The sequence below is a fragment of the Meles meles genome, chromosome 4, assembly GCF_922984935.1.
Source record: "Meles meles chromosome 4, mMelMel3.1 paternal haplotype, whole genome shotgun sequence".
Classification (NCBI taxonomy): Eukaryota; Metazoa; Chordata; class Mammalia; order Carnivora; family Mustelidae; genus Meles; species Meles meles.
The window spans coordinates 109600527-109624362 of record NC_060069.1 but is presented as its reverse complement, the minus strand read 5'-3'; the positions used below and the strand labels follow the sequence as shown (position 1 = coordinate 109624362).

Below are 23836 nucleotides of genomic sequence, written 5' to 3'. Positions count from 1 at the left end.
ATAGTACACCTTCTTGAAGCACCAATTTTACTCAAGGATTAAAGAATTACCAATGAGGAAAATATAAAATTTGCACAAGTTTTTAAGAAAAAACAGACTTGGAATGACACTGGGCTTTAACCAAAAATGGACAATCAGGATATTGATTCAGAGTTAACTCCGTGGGCTGAAAAATTTGAGAACCGGTGGTTTAGGGTTAAATCCTGAATCAATTTTCATTTTCTGAGCATATAAAAGAGCAAAGTGACATTGAGAAAAGTCCTGGATGGCATGGGAATTATCCTGATGAACACATCGTTAGAATAATACCTTAAATGATTACTCCAGGTCATGCATTCTAAATGAGGGCAGTGTCCCCAGGAGGGTGAAAATTGGTCCTTGAGGGACAAGAAAAGGTCTTAGATGCTAAAAGGATACACAGAAATAGTGTATCTGTGGTATTAAACTGTCATTGTTGCAGGAGAGCAGGAGTGATTAGGAAAAAAGAAAGGTCTAAAAGGGTCCTTAGGCAGATTATGATTAAAAGAGCAAACGAGGGGCGCCTGGGTGGCTCAGTGGGTTGGGCCGCTGCCTTCGGCTCAGGTCATGATCTCAGGGTCCTGGGATCGAGTCCCGCGTCGGGCTCCCTGCTCAGCGGGGAGCCTGCTTCTACCCTGCTCCCTCTCTCTCTCTGCCTGCCTCTCTGCCTACTTGTGATCTCTGTCTGTCAAATGAATGGATAAAATCTTTAAAAAAAAAAAAAAAAAAAAAAAAAGCAAACGAAAGGCCAGCTACGCTGCTGTCGGTCACATTCCTCAGGGTTGATGGCACTTCTACTTCAGGGGCTACCAACTATTTCACTCCAAGAGGTCCTTCTTACTCCCTTCATTGTCTAAACTTTGGTGGTTTTTTAAGCCCGTATTTTGAAAGCTGTGTCTAATACGCAAATGCCATCATATTGACAAATCCACTTCCTATTTTTTTATATTAAGCCTTATTCAACAATAGCTACAACACCAAGTTTCTGTATTTCTAGACCAAAGCAGAGGCATTTGATTCATTAATGTTCTTGCAAATAAAGTTAGAGTTTCTATTACACTTCTAAAATATTAGTCTGTGACAGCTCATAAAAATGATGGACTATCATACAATAATTTAGAATGACACTTACTTCAAAATTTAATGATGTGGTGAGATACTTATGACACTATGTTAAATGGAACTGAGATAAGAATGACTTACAGAGTATGATCAGGATTGACTTAGTATGATCACCATTGTGAACATGTACACAGATAAACATTAGAAGGAATTTCGCCAATATGGCAAACAATTTTCCTGACTGATGACAGGTTAGAAGTGACTTCTCTTTGTTTTTGCATTTCATTCTCTAATGTGCATGTACAACTTTCATAATTAGAAAAAAAATTAGTTTTAGATCCCCTCTGCTAGCTTTACAGGTCTAAGCTGCTCAAATATCTAATATGGAGAAATAGCATGATTCTGCTGATATAAAAAGAATAGAAAGCATATAGGGGATGGCTTCCTAAGATCCTGAGAAAAATGACTAGAATCCAGGTTTTGAAATCTCCACTACCACTTCTTATACTCTCTTCCATCCCTCTGTCATCATTACTATTCCTTTGCTTCTATCAGACTTTATCATTGGGCATCTCCAAACTCAGTTTAACAATCATTGTTATATGCATGTGTGATTTTTTTAGACTTAATTTTGGCTTAGCTACTGGCAGGATAACCACAAGCTTTGCTATAACAACAACAAAAATGGACACATAGCTTACTGATAAAACACAGAACTCATACATATCCTATTACATGGATACTTACTAGCTGTGAGACCCTGGGTAATTTACTTTCTTCTATAAACTGACATTAGTATTATTTCAGATTCATTGGGAAGAATAAAATTATGTCTATTTATATAAACTACTCAATATATCCAATAAATGATGTATATACACATACATAATTACATAGTTATGTATATATTAAATTATCTCTATCTAATCTATATGTCTATATTGAAAATTCTTAGCTTAACATTTGGCCCATAGTAACTGCCTAACAAATATATGTACAATCTGAGACATCATCTCTAAGTTATTTAGAGTCACTACTTCATGGATATTTGAGACAGACATCAAGTCTTTCTTGAGTTACTTACTACTTCGTGGATAATTGAGGATAGACATCAAGACTCAGATTATTGATTTTTTCAACTATAAGAATATCAGAATTAAAATATAAATTTAACTGGGGCGCCTGGGTGGCTCAGTGGGTTAAAGCCTCTGCCTTCAGCTCAGGTCATGGTCCCAGGGTCCTGGGATCGAGCCCCGCATCGGGCTCTCTGCTTGGCAGGGAGCCTGCTTCCTCCTCTCTCTCTGCCTGCCTCTCTGCCTAGTTGTGATTTCTCTCTGTCAAAGAAATAAAAATTAAAAAAAAAAATATATATATATAAATTTAACTGATCAAGGCATTAAAAGAATTTTTAAATACATCATTATGACTGTTATTCTACTGGAAGTTGGATCAATTCTAGAACACATTTATGCCAAAAACTTCAATTGCTATTAGTACAGATACACTGATTTTATAAGGACACGTTTTAATACAGTTTTGAGTAACTTACAAATCAAAAAATCTTTGCATACATAGTGGTAGATAATTATGATAGTTAAGGTTAAAGTTACACAATTTTGTAATACATCCAGGAAATGGTTATAATAGAACTATATTACTACTAAATTTGTAAGAAAAAAGACTCCAGATAGTGTGGTTTGAAAACTACAGCTGTGTGTAAAAGACATCTCAGGTAGTTGAACTATGGTTACAATCTCTAACACTGCATTTTCCTTTGTGGAGACACAAAACAAAATGTTATAAACACAATTTATCTTCAAACATCTTATCACTACCATACACAATGGTGTATACCATTGACCATACACAATTCCAACCCTTGAGTGAAGTGAAGCCATGTTTTCAACTGAGATCTTAAGAATATACATATGGATCGATAGAAGATCTCTACAGAGATCTCTATAGAATATTTGGTCTTAATATAAAATTCATTCAATATTCCTTTACTTTTCCTTTAAGCTAGTAAAAAACACTGTATTGGAATTAATTCCTTTTGTGATGGGACCTTCTTTATTTTGTCAGTGTATTTGGTAATAAAGATATTTTACCAGTTACAGACACATTTAATGTAAGTCATGTGCTAAATTCTAGGTTTTTTTTTAGCATTACCTTGAACTGCCATCTAAATACCCAAAACATGAAAAAGCTTCCCATGAGGTAATGCAGCACTTCATCCGCATGAGCACAAGCACTTCATTATGACTGTTATTCTATTACATGTTGGATTCTCTGGATTTTTAAAGAATGGTAGTCACACCATAGCACATTATATCTTAATACAAGAGAAAAGCAAACCAGAAAATTTACAGAAACTCACATGTAGCTGGTGTAGACACGAACCCCATGTGACTAATATCCCCATGTGAAGAGATGAGATTATTAGCAAAAAAAAGTTTGCCTCCAATATAGGTATATGTGAATTTAACTGAGTCTAGTAAAAACCACTTTTTAAAAAAATCCAATTTCTGATTAACTGCTGTGACATTCATATCATTAACTATCAATTGTTACATCTAAGAGTACTATATATTTGGGGGAGGAATAAAATATTTGAAAGGTTGTTGGTATATCTAGACATACATGCATACATTCTTCTTAGGTAAGATAAGGAAATATTTTTAAGACAATGAAAAAATATTTTTGAATTTTTAAAAATATTCTTTTTCACAGAAAACCTATATAAATCACTATCATTCATTTAGAACATCATAAAAGACAAGAGAAATTGAATTTGTAAGATACAGCACTTATACCAGAATCCTTAAAAGTCATCTTAAAAAGACCTTAATAAGAACACGTCATGCAAAATAAGGACTTTTAGAATCCTAAAAGCACATGGCACTCCGTCTCCAGTTTTTAATAGACTTAATCCGAAGGACAAGCCCAGCCCCTCTGCTGGTGTGAAACAGACTAGTGGGCAGCCGGTTAGTCCTGTAAGCAGCACGTCAGCAAGTATCTTGATGGGAAAAAGTATCTTATTTTCTGTGGTTCCACTGTGTTTGTAAAGAGAGTTCAGGGAGTAGGTTGAAATATTTGATGTTACAGCTAGCTGAGACCCTCAGAGTAATAATCAAGACGATTTTATCACTCAAGTAAAAGCCAGTTCAGGCTTCTGGCAAATGCCTATTTGGGGATATTTCAACAAGGTTGTGACTCGAAAGTTCTTCCTTGAAATTTCTAGTGTAATGCTAATCAGAATTCCTACCATTTGAAATCATATGTGAATGATGTTCCTCTGGGCTCTATAGCACCTGCATATTATGGAGCAAAACTGTAAAGAAGCTGTGTAAATACAGCCTTTGGGCCACAACTCTTCAAGAAACTTGAATGTATGTTTCTTTTAATCTAGAGTTGGTGGCAGTGAATAGATTATTTTAAATCAGTCATGGTACTTTCCTCGAAGTTATAGTTTAATGTTACTTCCTTAAAGGGATTTGCTTCCTTCTCTTATGTAGAGGCTGTCAGATAATGTCACTCCTTCTTGAGTTCCACATTTTTTCATGTATCTGGAATTCTACTCTTTCAACTGGAACTAAAGTGTTTCAATGGTTACCCAGGGATATATCTGACATCCTTGAAGGACTAAAAGTAAATAGGCAAGACAGCATGGACCAAAATTTGAATAGTTTAATAGAAGTTTCTATACTTTTTTGAGATCTCTTTAAATGTTAGAACATGTAAAACCACAGAGGGGCTTACATGTCATCAAGTACATAAGAACTACTGTGTTCATAATTCCCAAAGCAACTCATGAATTACTTTGATTCAGACATTATAGAATGGATGGCTGTCATTATCAACAAATCTTTTTGAAAGAGGACAAGAATCTACATAGGAAAAACCTCTGATATTTATAATTATGAGGCAAAAATATTGCTCGAAAAATAGGTGTGTTCAGTTCTGGTCCAAAATGACAATGTAGGAAGACCCTGGACTCACCTCCTTCATGCACACACCAATTCTGAACCTATTTATAAAGCAATTCCTCCTGAAGAACTGTGGGCTGACTGACTAGCTTCTGTCCAACAAAAGAGTTCACAGACAGAAGAGCAAGAGAGACGGAGACACGATCATGAAGGGAACCCCCACCCCTGATGCTGCCAGTTCCTGTGTGGAGGGATGGTGGTTCTGAGCGACCATGAGCAGATCTGTCTGCCCTAGGACACAGAAACAAAGCTGTGGTTTAAGCCTCTTTTAAAAAAGCAACTAGAATATAAAGGGACTAGACCTAGAGCCCTGCCAAACAATGGGAGAGCTGCTAAAACTCTCTCCAGGTTGGAGAGGCTGGTGACTAAACAATTTCCATTCCCCCTCCACCTTGATTGAGCGGATGGTAGTGGGGTCCAGGCACCTTGACTGGACTATTACCTCATTGAGCGCGGGGGCACCAACCCCCATCTGCCCTCACTGCCCCACTAAGGCAGCCCCAGAGTGGTGCACCCTGGTTAGCACTTGCAGCTCCAACTGTTGCACCGAGGGACACAGGTACAGAGAACCCCGGAACACTTCCCATACCACTTCAACTTCAGATGGTTTGCTAGCGCATCTGCTGAGCGGGGTATCCTGGGCCTCTGCAGCCTGTGTTGGCTTCAGCTCCAGCCAGCCCTTCAGGGCACGTCTGTACTGAGCATCCTGTGACACCCTGGCTTGCACCCACTCAGCTGTCCTGCCAGGGCATTCTCTTCTTGGAGAGCCCTAGGATCGCCCCAGCCCATGCACACTTCAGCCTACAGCTAGCCAAATCCACAGGTACACAGTCTATACAAGGGAGGACTAAAAATAAGAGTGTTCGTTTAAGTTTAGGAGAAGTTGTGGTTCTACCTAATTCATAGGCACAAAAATCAACCAAAATGACAAGAGAGAGAAACATGCTTCAAGTGATGGAACAAGACAAAACCTGAGGAAAAGAACTAAATGAAATGTAGATTATCAGATATTGCTTTAGAGCTTAAGGTCATCATAAAAATGATCACTGGGCTGCAGAGAAGAGTGGAAGAACTTAGAACTTCAATGAAGAGATGAAAAATATAAAAAAGAACCAACCAGAGCTGAATAATACAATAACTGAAAAGAAGATTCATAGTAGTTTAGCAGATGTAGAAAAATGGGTCTGGAAGACAGGGTAATGGAAAGTACTCAAGCTGAACAGCAAAAAGGAAAAGGAATTAAAAAAATGAGGATAGGTTAAAGGATCTCTTGAACAACATCAAGCAAACAACTATTTACATTATAGGGGTTTCACAGGAAGAAGAGAGACAGAAAAACAGAAAAACATATTTTAGGAAGTAGTTGAAAACGTCCATAACCTCCAGATTTAGGAAACACAGGGAGTTCTGAACAAGTTGAACCCATGGAGTTGAACTATGATATGTAATAGTTAAAATGTCAAAGGTTAAAGATAAATAGAATTTTAAAAGCATTAAGAAAGAAGTAAAAGTTTTATACCAGGGAAACCCCACAAGGCTTATCTCTCAGCAGAAACTTTGCAGGCCAGATAGGAGTGGCATGATATATCCAAGGTACTGAAAGGAAAAAGACCTACAACCAAGAATACTCTACCCAGAAAGGCTGTCATTCAGAATTAAAGATAGAATTTCCTAGACAAACAAAAGTTAAAGAAATTCATCAGCACTTAACCAACATTACAAGACATATCAAAGGAAATCCTTTAATAAAAGGTCAGAATTAGAATAAAATTATGAATAAAACATATACATAAAATTTGGAGGGGGGAGTAAGAATGCTTTTTTAGTAGAGTTTCAAACTTAAATGACCATCAACTTACTATAGACTGGTATATACTTAGGATGTTACTATAAACCCAAAATCTGTAATAGATACACAAAAAATAAAGGGAAAGAAAGCTAAGCATAATACTACAGAAAGTCATCAATCACCAGTAATGAGAGAAAGGAAAGAAGAACATAAAACCAATTAACAACATGGCAAAATGCACATACCTATCAATAATTAAAGTAAATGGCCTAAATACTCCAATCAAAAAGACATGGGACAGCTAAATGGATAAAAAACAAGACTTATCTATATGGTAACTACATGAGACCTGCTTCAGATCTAAAGACACATAAGGCCCGAAAGTGAAAGGATGGACAAAAATATTCCTTAAGAATGGAGATGGAAAAACAAAAAAAAGCTAGGGTAGTAACTTATCAGACAAAATAGACTTTAAAACAATGACTGTAACATAAGACAAAGAAGGGCACTACATAATGATAAAGGGGTCAGTCCAACAGGAGGATTTAATGGTTTTAAGTACCTATACCAGCAACACTGAAACACCTCAGTACATATGGCAAAGAGAGACAGACATGAAGGGAGTATGACTGATGGTGCTACAGTAATAGTAGGAGACACTGACACTCCACTTACATCAATGGATAGATTAACCAAGCAGAAAATTAGTAAGGAAATAATGTCTTTGAACAACACATCAAACTGGATGGACTTCAGATATATACAGAACATTCCATGCAAAAACAATAAGACATATTCATTTTAAGTGCAAATGGAACATTCTTCAGAACAGATCACATGTTAGGCCACAAAAACAAATCTCAAATTTAATAAGAATGAAATCATATCCTACATCTTTTCAAACCTCATGTTATGAAACTAGAAATCAATCACAGGAAGAGAAAAACTGGAAAAAGTACAAACACATGGAGGCTAAACAACATGCTACCAAACAACCAATGGGTCAATAAGTTAATGGCGAAATAAAATAATACATGGAAACATGAAAATGAAAACATAACATTCTAACATCTTTGGGATACAGAGAAGCAGTTCTAAAGTGAAATTTATAGTGATACGGACCTATCTCAAGAAACAACAGAAATCTCAATAAACAACCTAAACTTAAACATAAAATAGCTGGAAAAAGAAGAGAGAACCCAAGTAAGTACAAGTAGGAAACAAAAACGACCAGAGCAGAAATAAATGAATTAGAGACTAAAAAAACACTGTAAAAGATCAATGAAACCAAGAGCTGGTTCTTTGAAAAAAAAAAAAAAAAAAAAAAAAACCAAAAAACAGACAAAATTGATAAACCTTTAGCTGGATCATCGAGAAATAAAAACACAATAAAATCAGAAACAAAATAGAAGTAACAACTGAAGTCACAGAGTACAAAGTATGATTTTAAGAAACTATTACAAAAAAATTATATGCCAAAAATTTATATCGCTACATAGTGGACAAACTAGACGAAATGGATAAATTTCTAGAAACACCAGATCTTCTGAAACTAAATTAGAATGAAATAGAAAATCTGAATAGATCAATCACTTGTAATGAAATTGAACTGATAATCAAAAACCTCCCAACAAAAATCCAGGACCAGATGGGTTCACAGGTGAGTTCTACCAAATATTTAAAGAAGAGTTAATACCTGTTCTCCTCAAGCTATTAAAAAAAAAAAAAAAATTGAAGCTTCCAAATACATTCTGCAAGACCATCATTACCCTGACTGCAAAACCACCAAGACAAAGACACCATAAGAAAAGAAAATTACAGGTCATTATCCTTGATAAAATAGATGCCAGAATCTTCAAAATATTAGTAAACCACATTCAAAAATACATTAAAAGGATAATCCACCATGATCAAGTGGAATTTATCCTAGAGATGCAGAAATGCTTCCATATTTGCAAATCAATCAGCATGATATACCACAACAGAACAGGATAAAAATCTTAACAGATACAGAAAAAAGCATTGGACAAGATTCAGCATCTGCTCAGGACAAAAACTCAACAAAATGGGGTTAAAGGGAACATATCTCAACATAATAAAGGCCATTTGTGAAGAATACTCAGCTAACATCATACACAACAGTGAAAAACTGAGCTTTTCCCCTAATACCAAGAGGAAGACAAGGATGTCCACTCTTGCCACTTTTATTCAACGTAGTCTTAGTCACAGCAATCAGAGAAAAACGGTCACTATTTGCAGATGACATGATACCATGTACAGAAAACCCTAAAGATTCTACCAAGAAACTGCTAGAATAAGTGAATTCAGTAGAATCGCAGAATACAAAATTAATCCACAGAAATCAGTTGCATTTCTATATACTAATAATGAAGTAGCAGAGAGAGAAAGTAAGAAAATCTCATTTACAACTGCACCAAAAAGAACAAAGTATCTAGGAATAAACTTAACCAAGGAAGAAGTGAAAAATGTGTACTTTGAAAACCACACGACACTGGTGAAAGAAACTAAAGATGATACAAGCAAATGGAAAAGTATTTCATGCTCATGGACTGGTAGAATTAAAATCTCATACTACCAAAAGCAATCTACAGATTCAATGCAATCTCTATCAAAATACATAAAGCATTTTTCACAGAACTAGAAGAGATAGTACTAAAATGTGTATGGAACCACAAAAGACCGCAAATAGCCAAAGCGATCCTGAAAAAGAAAAATGTAACTGGAGGTATCACAATCCTAGATTAAAGATGTACTACAAAGCTGCAGTAATCAAAACACTATGGTAGTGGCACAAAATTAGACACAAAGGTCAATGGAACAGAATTGAGAGCCCAGAAGTAAAGCCGTGGTTATATGGTCAATTAATCTGCAACACAGGCAAGAATATACAATGTGAAAAACAGAGTCTCTTTAAAAAAATGGTGTTGGGAAAACTGGACAGCTGCAAAAGAATGAAACTGAACCATTTTCTTACATGATACACAAAAAGAAACTCAAAATGGATTAAAGACCTAACTGTGAGACCTGAAACCATGAATAAAACTCATTATGTTTTAATAAAACTCATTATTTATATATTCATAAAACTTATGAATAAAACTCCTAGAAAACTTAGGCAGTAATTTCTCTGACATCAGCCTAGCAACATTTTTCTAGCTAGGTCTCCTCAAATAAATGGGACTACACTGAAACAAAAAGCTTTTGCACCATGGAAGAAACCATCAAAAAACCCCCCAAAAGTTAACATACTGAATGGGAGAAACTATTTGCAAATGATATATTTTATTAGAGGTTAATGTTCCAAATATATAAGAACTTCTACAACTCAACACCCCTCCCCCCAGATAACCCACAAGAGGCAGAGGACCTGAGTGCATTTTTTCAAAGAAGACGTAGAGATGGGCAACAGACACATGAAAAAATGCGCAACGTCACTAACTGCCAGGGAAATACAAGTCAAAACCACAATGAGATCACCTTGCACCAGTCAGAATGGCTAGAATCAAAAAGAGAAAGAACAAGTGTTGGTGAGGATGTGCAAAAAGAAGCCCTCCAGTACAGTTGGTGGGAATGTAAACTGGTACAGCCATTGGGGAAAACAGTCTGGAGGTTAAAAATAGAAGTACCATATGATCCAGTAATTCCACTACTGTTATTTGCCCAAAGAAAACAAAAGTACTAAATTAAAAATGCACCCCTGTTTTTTGCAGCAGCATTATCTATAACAGCCCAGGTCTGGAAGCAACACAAGTGTCCACTGATCAATGAATGGGTAAATTGTGTGTGTGTGTGTGTGTGTGTGTGTGTGTGTGTGTGTGTGCATGCATGTGTGTCTGTGTGTATATACACAGAATATTTCTCAGCCATAAAGCCATAAAAAAGAATGCTATCTTGCCATTTGTGACAACATGGGTGGACTTAAACACTATTTTGCTAAGTGAAATAAGTCAGAAAAAGACAGATGTATCTGATTTCACTTATATGAGGAATCTACAAGAAAAGCAAATGAACAAAAAAACCCTAAAAGCAGAAACAGACCCACAGAGAACAAACTGATGGTTTCTAGAGGGGAGGGGTGTAGGGGGAAAGGCAAAACTGGTAAAGGTGTGTGGCTTCCAGTTATGGAATCAGTAAGTCACAAAGATAACAGGTATAACAGGGAATATCGTCAGTGGTATTGTAAGGGCACTGAATGGTGACAGAGGGCAGGTATGGTCAGCATACCATAAGGCATGGAGTCATCAAATCACTATGTTGTACACCTGAAACTAATGTAACCTTTGTCAACGGTACTTCAACAAAGAACACTGTGTGTTCAGCATAACACATACATCTGCTACTCTCCTTTCCTTCTACCCATCCACTCCCCAGCTATCCACCTATGCAACAGTCACGCACTGGGCACTCTTGTGAACATACGGGGACATAGCAGTGAAGCAAGCAAGACTCCTATCTTCAAAGCATTAATATTCTAGCAAAGAAGACAGACAAATAATAAATCAAGCAAACGAATGGCATTGGGTAGTGACAGTTGTGCTGAAGAAAAAGCACAAGATCCATACAGAAAATGACTGCGTAAGGTCTAGGGAACCATCTGAGATACGGTGCAGGGGAAGGCCTCCCCAAGAAGCACAGCAACAGCATTTCAGTATCAATGGCCAGGAGCAGGACCGGTATTTACGAAAATGGAACCTCCTCTTCCCCCATTCTACTTAATAGTGGCCAGTGGAGCACTATGGCACAGCCCTTTGAAAATTAATAGTTTGGTGCTGATAGTAATTCTAGAGATTTCTTCCTTGAGTCAAAAAATAAGAGAATGAAGCATTTTGATGCACAAAGAGATTTTTCCCACTTCTATCTGGTAAGGCAAAACAAAAGGCAGAGAATGAATAGATTCTGAATCAGAATATGTGCTTTACTGAGTGAACAAAGAAAATATGAAGTATCTTTTTCCTATTTCATGAGGCAGTTTTGTAGGCATTCCTCTCATCATACAAGCTTTATAAGCAAATTGTAAAGTGATAAAAATACTTTTTTTAGGCTGGCAGGGCTTGTTAAATTATATAATGAATAAAAAGGTAAAAAGGTGCTCTGAAAAGCAAAGAGCACTATATGAACATTAAGGAAGCATTATTACTATTATTAGCCAACTCACCTGAAGAGGAAGGAAGCTGATCATAGTCCTGCGATGTTCTGTTGGATTTGACATTTTCACCTGGTAATCTCCTAGCAGGAGGCAAAGGAACTTGGCCACTTGCTGGATCAAAAAAGGGATCTTAAAAGTAAAGATAATTTTCAAATTAAAATGATTATCTCTACGAAGTGGGTGAAGAAAAACATTCTAGAAAGAGTAAAGGTTTTGAAAATAAATTAGAACAAGAATTTCATGACTGATATTAAACATCTTCTAATCCTATTTTCTAACTTATTCATTACTTGCTCAGATAGACTCTTCCCATTTATTCCTAGACAATACGAAGTACTAATTATATATTTTTCAGATCTTAATTATAAAATTCTTGGTGATAAAAGCTGCTTTGAATTCTTATTTTCTGTTCCATTCTGTCCTGTACTATGAATAGAAAGTGTTGCAAAGTAGGGGCGCCTGGGTGGCTCAGTTGGATAAGCGTCTGCATTCAGCTCAGGTCAGGATCCTGGGGTCCTTGCATGAAGCCTCAAGGGTTCTGGGACACAGCCCTGGGTCTGGCTCCCTACTCAGTGGGGAGTCTGCTTCTCCCTCTAGCCTTCCTCCTGCTCTTTACTCTCTCTTTCTCTCTCTAAAATAATCTTTTTTTTTTTTAAAGGAAACTTGCAAATTTAAGGTTTTGAATTTTGCCTGTAAGAGTCATTATCAAATCAGTTAATCTCCAAGTGTTAGGCATAATCTGTAAAATGAACCTGACATTTGGGATTTGTGAGGATTAAATGAATCCATGTGTGTGAAATCTCCTGTATATATAAAGTGTCTTTTATACTACTACTACATTGGGCTTCTTATGCTAAAAGTCATTTTTAACTGGGTCACTGGAGAGTAGACTCAATTGTTAAAAATTGTGCTATTAGTAACATTAAGCTTTGCGTGCTCGCTTCGGCAGCACATATACTAAAACATTAAGCTTTGCATATACAGTAAAAAGTGATATTTTTAACCACCTTGGTAATCAGAGTGGGGGCTTCTGTAATAGTGCAAATTATAACTTATATACAAATTAAAAATTATTTTGTTACTTTTAATGACGTTTATTAACTGGAACCGAAGGCAGAAAAATAAATTTTGTCAGTGGTACCATAGTAAATTGTTAGGACAATAAATCTAACTGGTTTAAAATTAGTAGTCTATGGATTTAAATCCACAGAACTGGTTTCATTTCTGAGTACATACATATCACCTCTGCAATGTCTGGTTCACTGGTAATTTATTTAGCCATCACTTCTATCTCTGGCTCCTCTGTTTTCTTCTCTCATATTACTTTATTTTATGTCTGCCAGTATCGCCGGAGGTATAGTAAGAAGGAGTGTTATGTTACTCATCATGTTTGAATTATATCCCCTGACACAGAGTACTGAGCACACTGCTTGGCAAGTAGCCGAAACATTTATAAATATTTGCTTTTAACTATCAAAATAAACCAAAACCAATTTATATTTTTCATAAATTCAAAGTCAGTGAAATCTGAATTGCTAACATAAGATTAAGATTGTAACTATCAAGGATCCAATTATATTTCATTTTTTTAAAAATTTTATTTATTTATTTGACAGAGAGAGAGAGATCACAAGTAGGCAGAGAAGCAGGCAGAGAGAGGGGAAAGCAGGCTCCCTGCTGAGAGCCTGATGCGGGACTCCCAGGACCCTGAGATCATGACCTGAGCTGAAGGCAGAGGCTTAACCCACTGAGCCACCCAGGCGCCCCTATTTCATTGTTTTAACATCCCTTGAAGTTTATCATTAAGAATACATAAGAATTTGATTATTTAAGAAGAAAATGAACATATATTTATACTAATTTTTAACTAGATAGCCCAAGTCAAGAGTTGAAGTCTTTGATTATTACTTTCCCCATTTTGAGTCCAATAATTATCCATAGGTTTGCTGGAGACTTTCTGACCTACGTAAGGTTACTTAACTTGCTTTCATTAAATTCAAGCTTAAAATTAGTGTTAGATTTTGCGCTTTTGGAATTTGAAAAGTCAATGGTTCAGCCTCATTAATTTTGCTGAAACATTTTAGGAAGCAATGAGAAGATAAATCAAATCCCATGCAACAAATGTTAATCTTTTGATTTGGAAGAGTAAAGTATTTGGAACTAGGTATGGCGATTTCTGCCCAAGTTTAGAAATTTCCCAAAGATTTAGATTTGAATATTCAATAAAACCTACCCTCCATTATTGTACATTTTAAGCATCACTGATATAACATTAGGTCTGAGGAAAGATTGCCTATTACAATAATACACTTTAAAAAAAAATTTTTAGGGGTAAATTTAAAGGTTTGTCAAATATACTTATGCTGTTACTAATCGTGCATTTAAGACTAAACATTAGATTCCACATATACTGCAGGGTCATAAATAGACTACAAAATATATAGTTGTAGGATATTGCTCCATTAAACTATTTTACTTTAAAAGTCACTAGGTACACTAAAAATATTACCATAAATAGCAAAATACTTAGTTCAGTTCTGTCTCACTACCATATGTGTCTTCCTTCATGCTAAGTTTGCTACTGGTCAGGTATAGGGCATACTGGGCTTCTAGGGCAAGTTGTAAAGTTGAAAGTATTCATGCTTCGATGGGAAAAGATACACAACCCAATTACTACAAACAGTAAAATAACCACTGTCTCCTGATAAAGAAAATCTGAAAAGCAATCAAGTTTTTAAAAATAAGTTCTTCAAAAACTAATTAAAGTAAAATGTTATATCCACAGTTAGAATTAAAACATACAAATTGAAAATACCATGGCCAATGCACCATTTACATAGTAATAAATGTTCGAGAAATGAGTGAATAAACATGATGGGATTAATCTGTTCTAAAAAGTAAAGTACTATTGCCTGTGATTTACAGTATGGTAATGCTAAATTGAAATTTTAATACTTAGTTTAGAGATTATAAAAATCTAAGGAAAGACTTGGAGGAAAGTTTGCTCACTATAAAAGAAGTGGGAAAATATGTATTGATTGAAATTATGCTGTGTAAGAAGGAAGCCTATCAAATGGTTATAGGAGGTGGCACTATGGAATGTTTTTCTTAATTCCTTTTTTTTTTTCCAATTATCTGAAACACTTCCCAAATATTTACTCAGGTGTAGAAAAAGAGGCAAATAAAATTGGACAGTTAAAACAGCGGCATCTTTCCTGCAGGGCTGTCTAAAAACCATCTGGAAGATTTATCTGTTATCCTCCAAATTTAAAAAAAAAAAAAATTAAAGCAGGATCTAATTGTTGGAGGGGTCTGAAGAGTATTTAGGTGAAACAAAATTCCTTCCTCTCTGTGGCCCTCACTCTTTAACTTGCATTCATAAAATCCCTACTAGGTAGTGATCCGCCCGCTGATTGAATCCTCCAGTGTTAGAGAACTCACCACTCCTCTGACACAATAATTCTTTAAAAAACTGTTTAAGAATTTTTACTTTAGGAAATTACAATGACATTTTTATTCTTAATCATCCTTCTCACTGGTCTGCCCTTCAGAGGAAACACAGAGGAAATCTAGCCCTTCCTTCACAGATACTGTACCTAGAGACAATCCCCATATATATATCTCCAAGGTCGTCTTGCTCATTAAGCACGGCAGTTCTTTTAATCCAGTAAGCGTTTTTTGTGTTTTTTTTTTTTTTGACAGAGAGATCACAAGTAGATAGAGAGGCAGGCAGAGAGAGAGGAGGAAGCAGGCTCCCTGCTGAGCAGAGAGCCCGATGCGGGACTCGATCCCAGGACCCTGAGATCATGACCTGAGCTGAAGGCAGCGGCTTAACCCACTGAGCCACCCAGGCGCCCCAATCCAGTGTGCTTTCTGCAGTCAGGTATAAATTCCCTTTACCACCCCGGCTGCCCTCCACCATGAACACCTCAACTCAGTATTTCTCAAAATGGAGACCTCACGGTCCCCCAGAAGGCTTGTGTGAAGATTGCAGGGCCCTACTCCCAGAATTTCTGATTCAGTAAGTGCTCTGTGGAGCTTAAGAATTGTAATCTTAGGTAAATGCCCTGGTGACACTGATGGGACTGGTCTGCAGACTACAATCAGAACCCACCGCTGCTCTAGCCCGTCAGTCCTTCAACATTTCACCACAGCGGTCTCCATGCCAGCTGAGCACTGGACCTCACCTCACTCCTCCTCAGGTCTGAACTCTGAGTGCAACATTCAAATGGCAGGAGCTCCCTTGGTAGCCACATGGTGATGGTGGTTCATAAAGGTCAGAGTTAACACAACCACCCAAATCCTCTTCAGTAACTCTTAGTAATGACCTAAATATCCTAATTTACTTATGACACTGCATTTCTGGATGGAACTGGAAAATATTCATTTAACTGTAATCAAGTCAAATGTTTTAGCTTTTCGAGTTGAATTGTGACTTGAAGACTGGATAAGGAATTCAAAAGAGATTCCAGGTTAGAAAAATAGCGGAAGCAAGGTTCAATGAGGGCTGCTGGATATGTTGTGTATTTTGTGCACTGCACAAAGACATGCAGTTATGGGAATGAGCAGACTGTAATACAGCCTTGGCTTTGTTCCTGGAGCACTGGCCCTGGCATAAGGGGGAAGGACGGGGGCCGCTTTCAACCCACTGGCACAAAAGAAGTGCCATTTTGTAGTCTGAACAAAAGCACAGATATGCTAGCAAAGGATAAAGCCTTTTTTTGAAGATTCTTCAGGTTTTGTTAGGATAGGACTAGCCCATCCGGAATAGATGCTCAGGCACAGCAGTGGGCATGACTATTTGCTGAAAGAAATCTCGCATGCAGGCTGAAAACAGAAAACAGCTAAAAGAAGCATCAGAGCCGTGTCCCTGCTTTGCTTGCCCCCATCGTCCTGCAGGAGTCCTCAGGCTCCTTCGCAGAAACACAGGACCCTGCAGTTTGAAAACTGTTGCTACACAGAAGTCAGTGGGCTTAGAAGGCTGGAAAGGTGAACCTGACTCAAGTGTGCAGGGCACTAAATGCTGGGAATAAAGAGGGAGGTTTGATCGGGGTTTAACACAACACCGAGAGGAGCAATTTTTTTTTTTTGAAACATCTATCTTCTGTAGGGACAATTATTTCATTAAGGAAATCAAAATCTCAAACATGCCCAGTAGAGGTTTACCATTATACTAGACTAAAATCTTCCCGACTGAACAACAGGGAAAGCAACAGCTGTACAAAACTCATTCAGTTGCCTTTAATATAGCGATCCCCTCTACTTCCCCTTTATGGCTCTACAACTAGCGAGTCAAACTTTCATTTATCATTTATAGAGTGTTCTTTAATGAAGTCCACTGAAATAAGAGTGAAGAAAGGCCACAAATCTTCTACTTTAGATGCATAATGTAGTAAATCGTTTGCAAAATGATACTTAAATATTTATGGGTCAAAAGAAACCTTCATGTTGTATTATTATGTAAGAATTAAAATAGTTCTTTGAAAAGGAGGAGATCTAACATATGTGGTTCAAGGAGATTAAAAGAGTACAAACTTCCAGGTATAAAATAAATCATGGAGACTCAAAAGTACAGCATAGGGAGTAGAGTCAATAATACTACAACAACACTGTATGGTGAGAGAGGTGACTACATTTATTTTGGGCAACACTGAGTAGCATATAGAATTACTGAATCAATATGTTGTACACCTGAAACAGTGTAACACTGTATGTTAATTATGCTTTAATAAAATATAAATAGAATTGATTAAAAGCAGTTGCCCTGTAATGCCTGGATGGCTCAGTCCGTGAGGCTGCTGTCTTCAGCTCAGGTCATGATCCCAGGGTCCTGGGATGGAGCCCTCTATCAGGCTCCTTGCTCAGCAGGGAGCCTGCTTCTCTCTCTGCCTTTGCCTGCCACTCTGCCTGCTTGTGTGCTCTCCCTCGCTCTCTTGACAAATAAATAAATAAATAAATAAATAAAATCTTAAAAAAAGAAAAGCAATTGTCTCAATGGATCTCATATACGATCTGGCAACAGACTAGAAGTTTGTCACGATAATGATAAGAAAGGCTGGAAGAAGAAAAGAAGCTACTATCTTTTTTTCTTAGAAGTATTTATTATCAAGAGATGTCAACATTATGGAGAATGGAATTAGACTCCCCACATGTACAAAAGGAGGTCAAGAGACGGTCAGCAGGTCCCAATGACAATGCCTTGGCCCCATAAAAGCCTCACATTTTAAGTCAAGGATGACTGTTGCTGAGCTGCCTGCAGCCAAGTAAAAACAAAACAAGCAACTGCTATATGAAATAAAATGGTTTATACATACAACTTTATCTAATAAATGAGGTATTTTCATTTTGTAATTTTTTTTTAGTAATATCAACAGGATTTTTATGAAGTTTTTTTAATGCAAAGCACAATAAAAAATAAAATTATAACTAAAACATTTTACAATTAACTCTTTTGATTAAAAACAGGTAAATGTGTGTATTTGTGTAAAATGTTCTCTTTCAACTCCTGGAAAGCTTGACTTAATTTTAAAAGAAGGCACTACATTGGTTTTTATTTAATGGGGCTTAAATCACATAAATAAAAGGCGATAGGTACCTTGTAGGAATCTGACCAGAGACTTAGACAGAAGTTAGCCTTGGGAAAGGTTAACTAAGGTTTAGAATGACTTTTTTTTTTTTAATGTTAAAATCCATGTAGGAAACAAAGATTTGAATAAGTGAAAAAGATAGCAAATGTTATTGGTATTTATAAGAATGAATAGGAGCCCAATAGTTGTGGTTTTTTTGGGGGGGGGGTAAGATTTTATTTATTTACCTGAGAAAGAGAGAGCCTAGGAGAGGGAGGAGGGTCAGAGGGAGAAGCAGACTCCCCACTGAGCAGGGGGCCTGAGATACAAGATATGATAGGAGACTCGATCCCAGGACTCCGGGATCATAACCTGAATAGAGGCAGATGCTAAACCAACTGAGCCACCCTGGCACTCCTAGGAGCCTAAAAGTTACCATGCTTTCTCCTTGGATTATAAGGGGTATGGCCCTCACTCTTTGATTAGTAGTATCCAGTGAATTCATGGATGCCAGGAGGGGAGCAAGGCGTGTGACACAGAGGACAATTCAATCAATATTTACTGATGAAAAACTAAATTCAAAATTATTTCTTAAAAAATGAATCTCTTTTAGAAGCTGAAGCTACCTATTCCAAGTTATAGGTGTATAATTTGTGTTTCTCATCCATAAATCACCTCAAATCTTCTAAGTTATCAAACTGAATGGAAAAAAAATCTAGGAACATGAATACTAAAGGTTAATGATAATGGCTATGTTTCCCAGTTTTCACTGAGACACAAAGGCAGCCCAAGGTCAAACTGAGCATTTATAAAAAATTTTCAGATTTATTTAATATAAAAATGTAAGGTAATTCTTAAAAAAGAAAATTTTTACCCCATGTTTATCCAAACCAAATTGAGACAAAGGTTTCTGAGCGCAGATCATAGTCTCACCAACATAACAGATCAGAATAGTTAATATCAGCAGATTCAGTGTAACTGATTATTTTTTCCTGACAGTTCTGACTAGTGGAGCGGATGGTTTATGATAAGTCTCTTTGTTTTTATTTCTATTCCTCACTTTAAAGGCTAAAAAAAAAGTTAGTTTTAATTTTTTCCATGGAAAACAATAATTTGCATTAAGATATTAATAACAATGGTAACAATAAAATGTAGATATTTCAGAAAAACTTATCTACTGATGTTGTAATAATGCAATTTACCAAAACATTATCTTTTTGAATACAATTATGACCCGAAGCCATAGCCAGTAAAATTAAAACTTACTTGGAAAAAAACACCACACTCAGGATCGGGAGAATCTAAATTCTGTCCTCATCACTACTCGCCCAACCATGGAGCCCTGTCGGGTCTCAGGGATGCCTTCTGCGGCACAAGGATGTGATCTGGATTGGACGAGTTCTACAGCATCTATGACTCCTACTGCTTCTGACATTTTTGTAATCCTTTGCATTAAATCAACCAATTGACAAGCAAAGCCACACAACTGCTGGTTTTCTCTACCCAGATTTTCCTGCTAGAGAGTTAGAAACTGGTACATTACTGATGTTTATTTGACAGTATGATCCTAGAAATATTCTTGCTTTAGGTGAAGTTTTCTTTGGCTCTTCCCCTCTTACCTGAAGGAAGAAGGAAAAGGTCCTGTCCTGAGGATGGTCGGCTGTTGGAGCCAGGAGGTTTTGAGTGTTCGATGAGGCTGTGCCTTGCGGGAGGTGGGGGAGGTGGGAGGGATGGGGGGAGGGTATCAAAAGCATCTTCACCTGCATTTGAAGAAAGGTCAATATCAACAGCAGAACTTCATTAATGAAAACACAGCATCGGGCCAAAGGAATGATTGATTTTCTCTTGCTGCTCATAAAGAACTTCACCTGCAGGGTTTATCTCGCAGTTTACCAACTTTGAGAACGAAAGCTGCTTATTTTCTGGGAGTGTCTGAAGAGAAACACAGGCACACAAACACACATGTACATGTGTGAGCTTTTCAAACTCCCAGGCCTTTCTGGTAAAAAGCACCACTGTAGGTTATGAAAGAGCTTATTATCTACTTGTAACCTTCGTCATGTTAAGACAGGAAGTTTGAACTAAAAGTTATTATAGGTCATACCATCAAAACAGAACTTTTTATGTAACAGTAAGAGTTCACAGCCTCTTACTAGAAAATCACACTGTGCACAAGAAATTTAATGTCACAGAATAGATTATCTTTTAAAGTTTATTCTTCAGGATTTTAATTCATTTAGACTAATGTTCCATATATTTCATTGTCAAAATACAGAAAATGTACCTATAGTAGAGGAATGTATTTTTCTATTTATCAGATATCTCTAAAGAGGAACAGTTAAATATAGAACTCTCTTCTGTGGTCCCCAAACTACTTATATTTGCATATTTCCCAGCTTTAGTAACTACAGAATATTGTAGCATGCTTTTATGTCTACTTATTTTCCCTTGCCACATCTTACTATTCTACTCATATTTTCCCCTATCTCAATTCTTTAAAACAATAAAACTGCAATGTATGTATTTTTGTAAGTAATCTCAAATACTCTGTGAATAAAACAGGGTATAAGCAAACACCTACATATTCCAGTATAAAAATTCATGTATTTCAATTTATTGACTTAAGCCAAAGGTATATTTTATAGAAAAATAGTTTTTATCATTCATCCAACTTGCCTTACAAAACATAGTCAAAGTATTTTCTCTAATGATCATAAGTCTTTTCCTAACTTAAAATATTTGAACGTGTGGGGAGGGGGGAAGAGAGCTTTGCTATCCTTCCAACCTTCAGCTATCTGTTGCACTCATTATCTTATTCACCCAAATCTTTTTTTTCAGCCCCTGAATGTCAGGTACCATGCTAGGCACATGCTCCACATGTGAAGATCAAAATCGCAAGGCCCTGATGCAAGGAGCTTAGATTCCACAAGAAGATCTAAGAAAAACTCACAAAGAGGTATGATTCACAGGTGAGAGTGCCTCAGGTCTCACAGAGAGAGCTCTGCATTGTCAGGGGGACAGGAAAAGTAGAAAGCGGTATTCAGCCAGGTGTTGCAAGAACAGAGAGGCCTGGCTATCAGAGGCTCAAAAACATTTACTCACTAAATGCAAGGACGGTGTCTTCCAGACAGAGGGAATAGCATAAAGAGTATAAATAAAGCATGACATGTGCGTGAAGAGCGAGAGGAAGGCTGAGTTACAAAGCCAGGCTGGAGCACTGATCTGCATTGTCTGATACGGTAGTCACCGTAGCTGCTTCCTTCAAATTAAAATTCAGTTCCAGCCACAGTCGTGCGGGCGAATGTACAGGTTCTTTACATCACCACATAAAGTTCCACTGGACAATGCTGATCTAGGTCATTTAGACGTGGGTAACAGGTCAAAAACCAGGACGCAGGAAGAAGTGGGAGGGAGGAAAAAAAACAAACACCCCCAAAGGCAAAGAAGTTAGCAGTTGCCTGTAATTGACGTAGGTGAGAACGAAGCACTGAGTACGGAAAGCGCAGGAGCCAAAGACACTGCAATTATGCAACTAGAAACACGAGGTGATGGTGTCAGGAAAACATCAAAAGGGTCATTTGACAGTTCTGGGTGTCTAGCAATCGATTCAGAGAACCTTATAGATGGACCTTCATCAGACATTATGTTATGGTGACTTGTTACTGTGAAGCCTGAAGGTGTGCGGAGATTCTATCTTCCTCTAGAAACAGGGTGAGAAGCTTCCTACCTAGATTTAATAAACACAGATACCAGCACCAGCCAGCTTTTACATACATGCGTACCTTCACACATGCACACACACACTTTTTATCAAAATTCAAAGAGACGGAGATTCTCTGTATGTGTAATTGCAGTGATTATAAGACAGAACGTATCTCTCAGTTCTTTACGATAGAATATTTAATTTCTCATAAAGTAATTAGCTAAGTCAGTGGAAAGGGGCCATGTTATGCTGAAAGAAAGAGTAAGTACACATTCATTAAGAACTGTACTTAAAGAAAGTCTCAGATGAACACTTCAGGTCTACTAGAACACAAGGGCTCAGGGGAAGGAAGGATGCTCCCACAGGTTTTTTAGACTGCATTTAGTACGTGAAGAGAGGACTTGATAAAATGCAGACTGACGGCCAGCCCTGTTCACCACTGCTTCAATCCTGTAAATGGAATGAACCTGAGAGCCACCACTACCTAGAGAAGCCATTCTCATTCAGACAAATTCATAACCTTGTAAGTCTGTGTTACACTGCGATCTGATAATTCATGTATTGACTGAAAGAAGAGGCAGGGTGGCTTGTTTGGAAATTGTTTTAAAGGTTTCAACCTAATGGAGGGATGAGAAGATCATAATCAGAGGGCGTCCTGTTGAGTGAAGAACCATGCTTTGGGTTGTCCCGAGTTGGAGGCCGGGCAGGCGGCAATGGCACTGGATCGGAGGCTGAATCAAAACCATCTCCTAGAGGATAACACAAAATCTCAATGTATTTTCAGAACGACAATGGCATGGAATTTTGCCTTTAAATTCTGACCATTAAGATGCAGAACACAAAGCGAATACGTTTTATACATACCCTTTAAATATATGCCTAATTCAGGGATGTTTGATTTCTTCATCTCTGAAGATGTACCATGGGTTCCATTCAATATACAGTGACCGTTATCACAAGACCTAAGGCAGAGATCAAAGGACAAAAATCATAAGGAAAACTACTTTCTTTTGAAAAGTAATTTGGAGGGGTGATAGGAACTAGGAATCCTGCTCATGTGCTAAAGCTTGAAAATAAACAATTTCCTTTTTTGGAAAAAGTGTTTTTATTCTTTTTTTTTAAAAGATTTTATTTATTTATCTGACAGACAGAGCTCACAAGTAGGCAGAGAGGCGCAGGCAGAGAGAGAGAGGAGGAAGCAGGCTCCCCGCTTGAGCAGAGAGCCCGACGCGGGGCTCGATCCCAGGACCCTGAGACCATGACCTAAGCCGAAGGCAGAGGCTTTAACCCACTGAGCCACCCAGGTGCCCCAAAAGTGTTCTTATTCTTAAAAGAATAATTAGAAGTATTCTTATTCTTATTTAACTATTTTTACAAAGAAGAAGTAAATATCTTATGGAAGACAATCTTTTTTAAAAGTGAAATCAAGAATTACAAAGGCCACAAAAATTACTGATAAGCTAAACAAATCTGTGAAAATTAACATATATTTGGAAAAGTTCAATGATACCTTGTCAAGTTTTTGCAGAAAAACATGTAGTAAGG

The 23836-nt window shown here is 37.1% G+C and overlaps 1 protein-coding gene across 4 annotated transcripts in view; it reads right to left on the bottom strand.

Annotated features, from left to right (window-relative positions):
* Positions 1-23836, bottom strand: part of CBLB (Cbl proto-oncogene B) — a 222857-nt gene that overhangs the window by 12741 nt on the left and 186280 nt on the right. For all 4 annotated transcript variants that reach the window (XR_006818015.1, XM_046002091.1, XM_046002092.1 and 1 more), the window contains exons 15-18: positions 23156-23253; positions 22909-23040; positions 20208-20348; positions 12032-12151 (exon numbers count right to left, since the gene is read on the bottom strand). Coding sequence is in view for 3 of the 4 variants with exons in the window: in XM_046002091.1 (XP_045858047.1) it covers positions 12032-12151; positions 20208-20348; positions 22909-23040; positions 23156-23253 (491 nt within the window). In the remaining variant the exon portion in view is untranslated. The remainder of the gene's footprint in view (positions 1-12031; positions 12152-20207; positions 20349-22908; positions 23041-23155; positions 23254-23836) is intronic.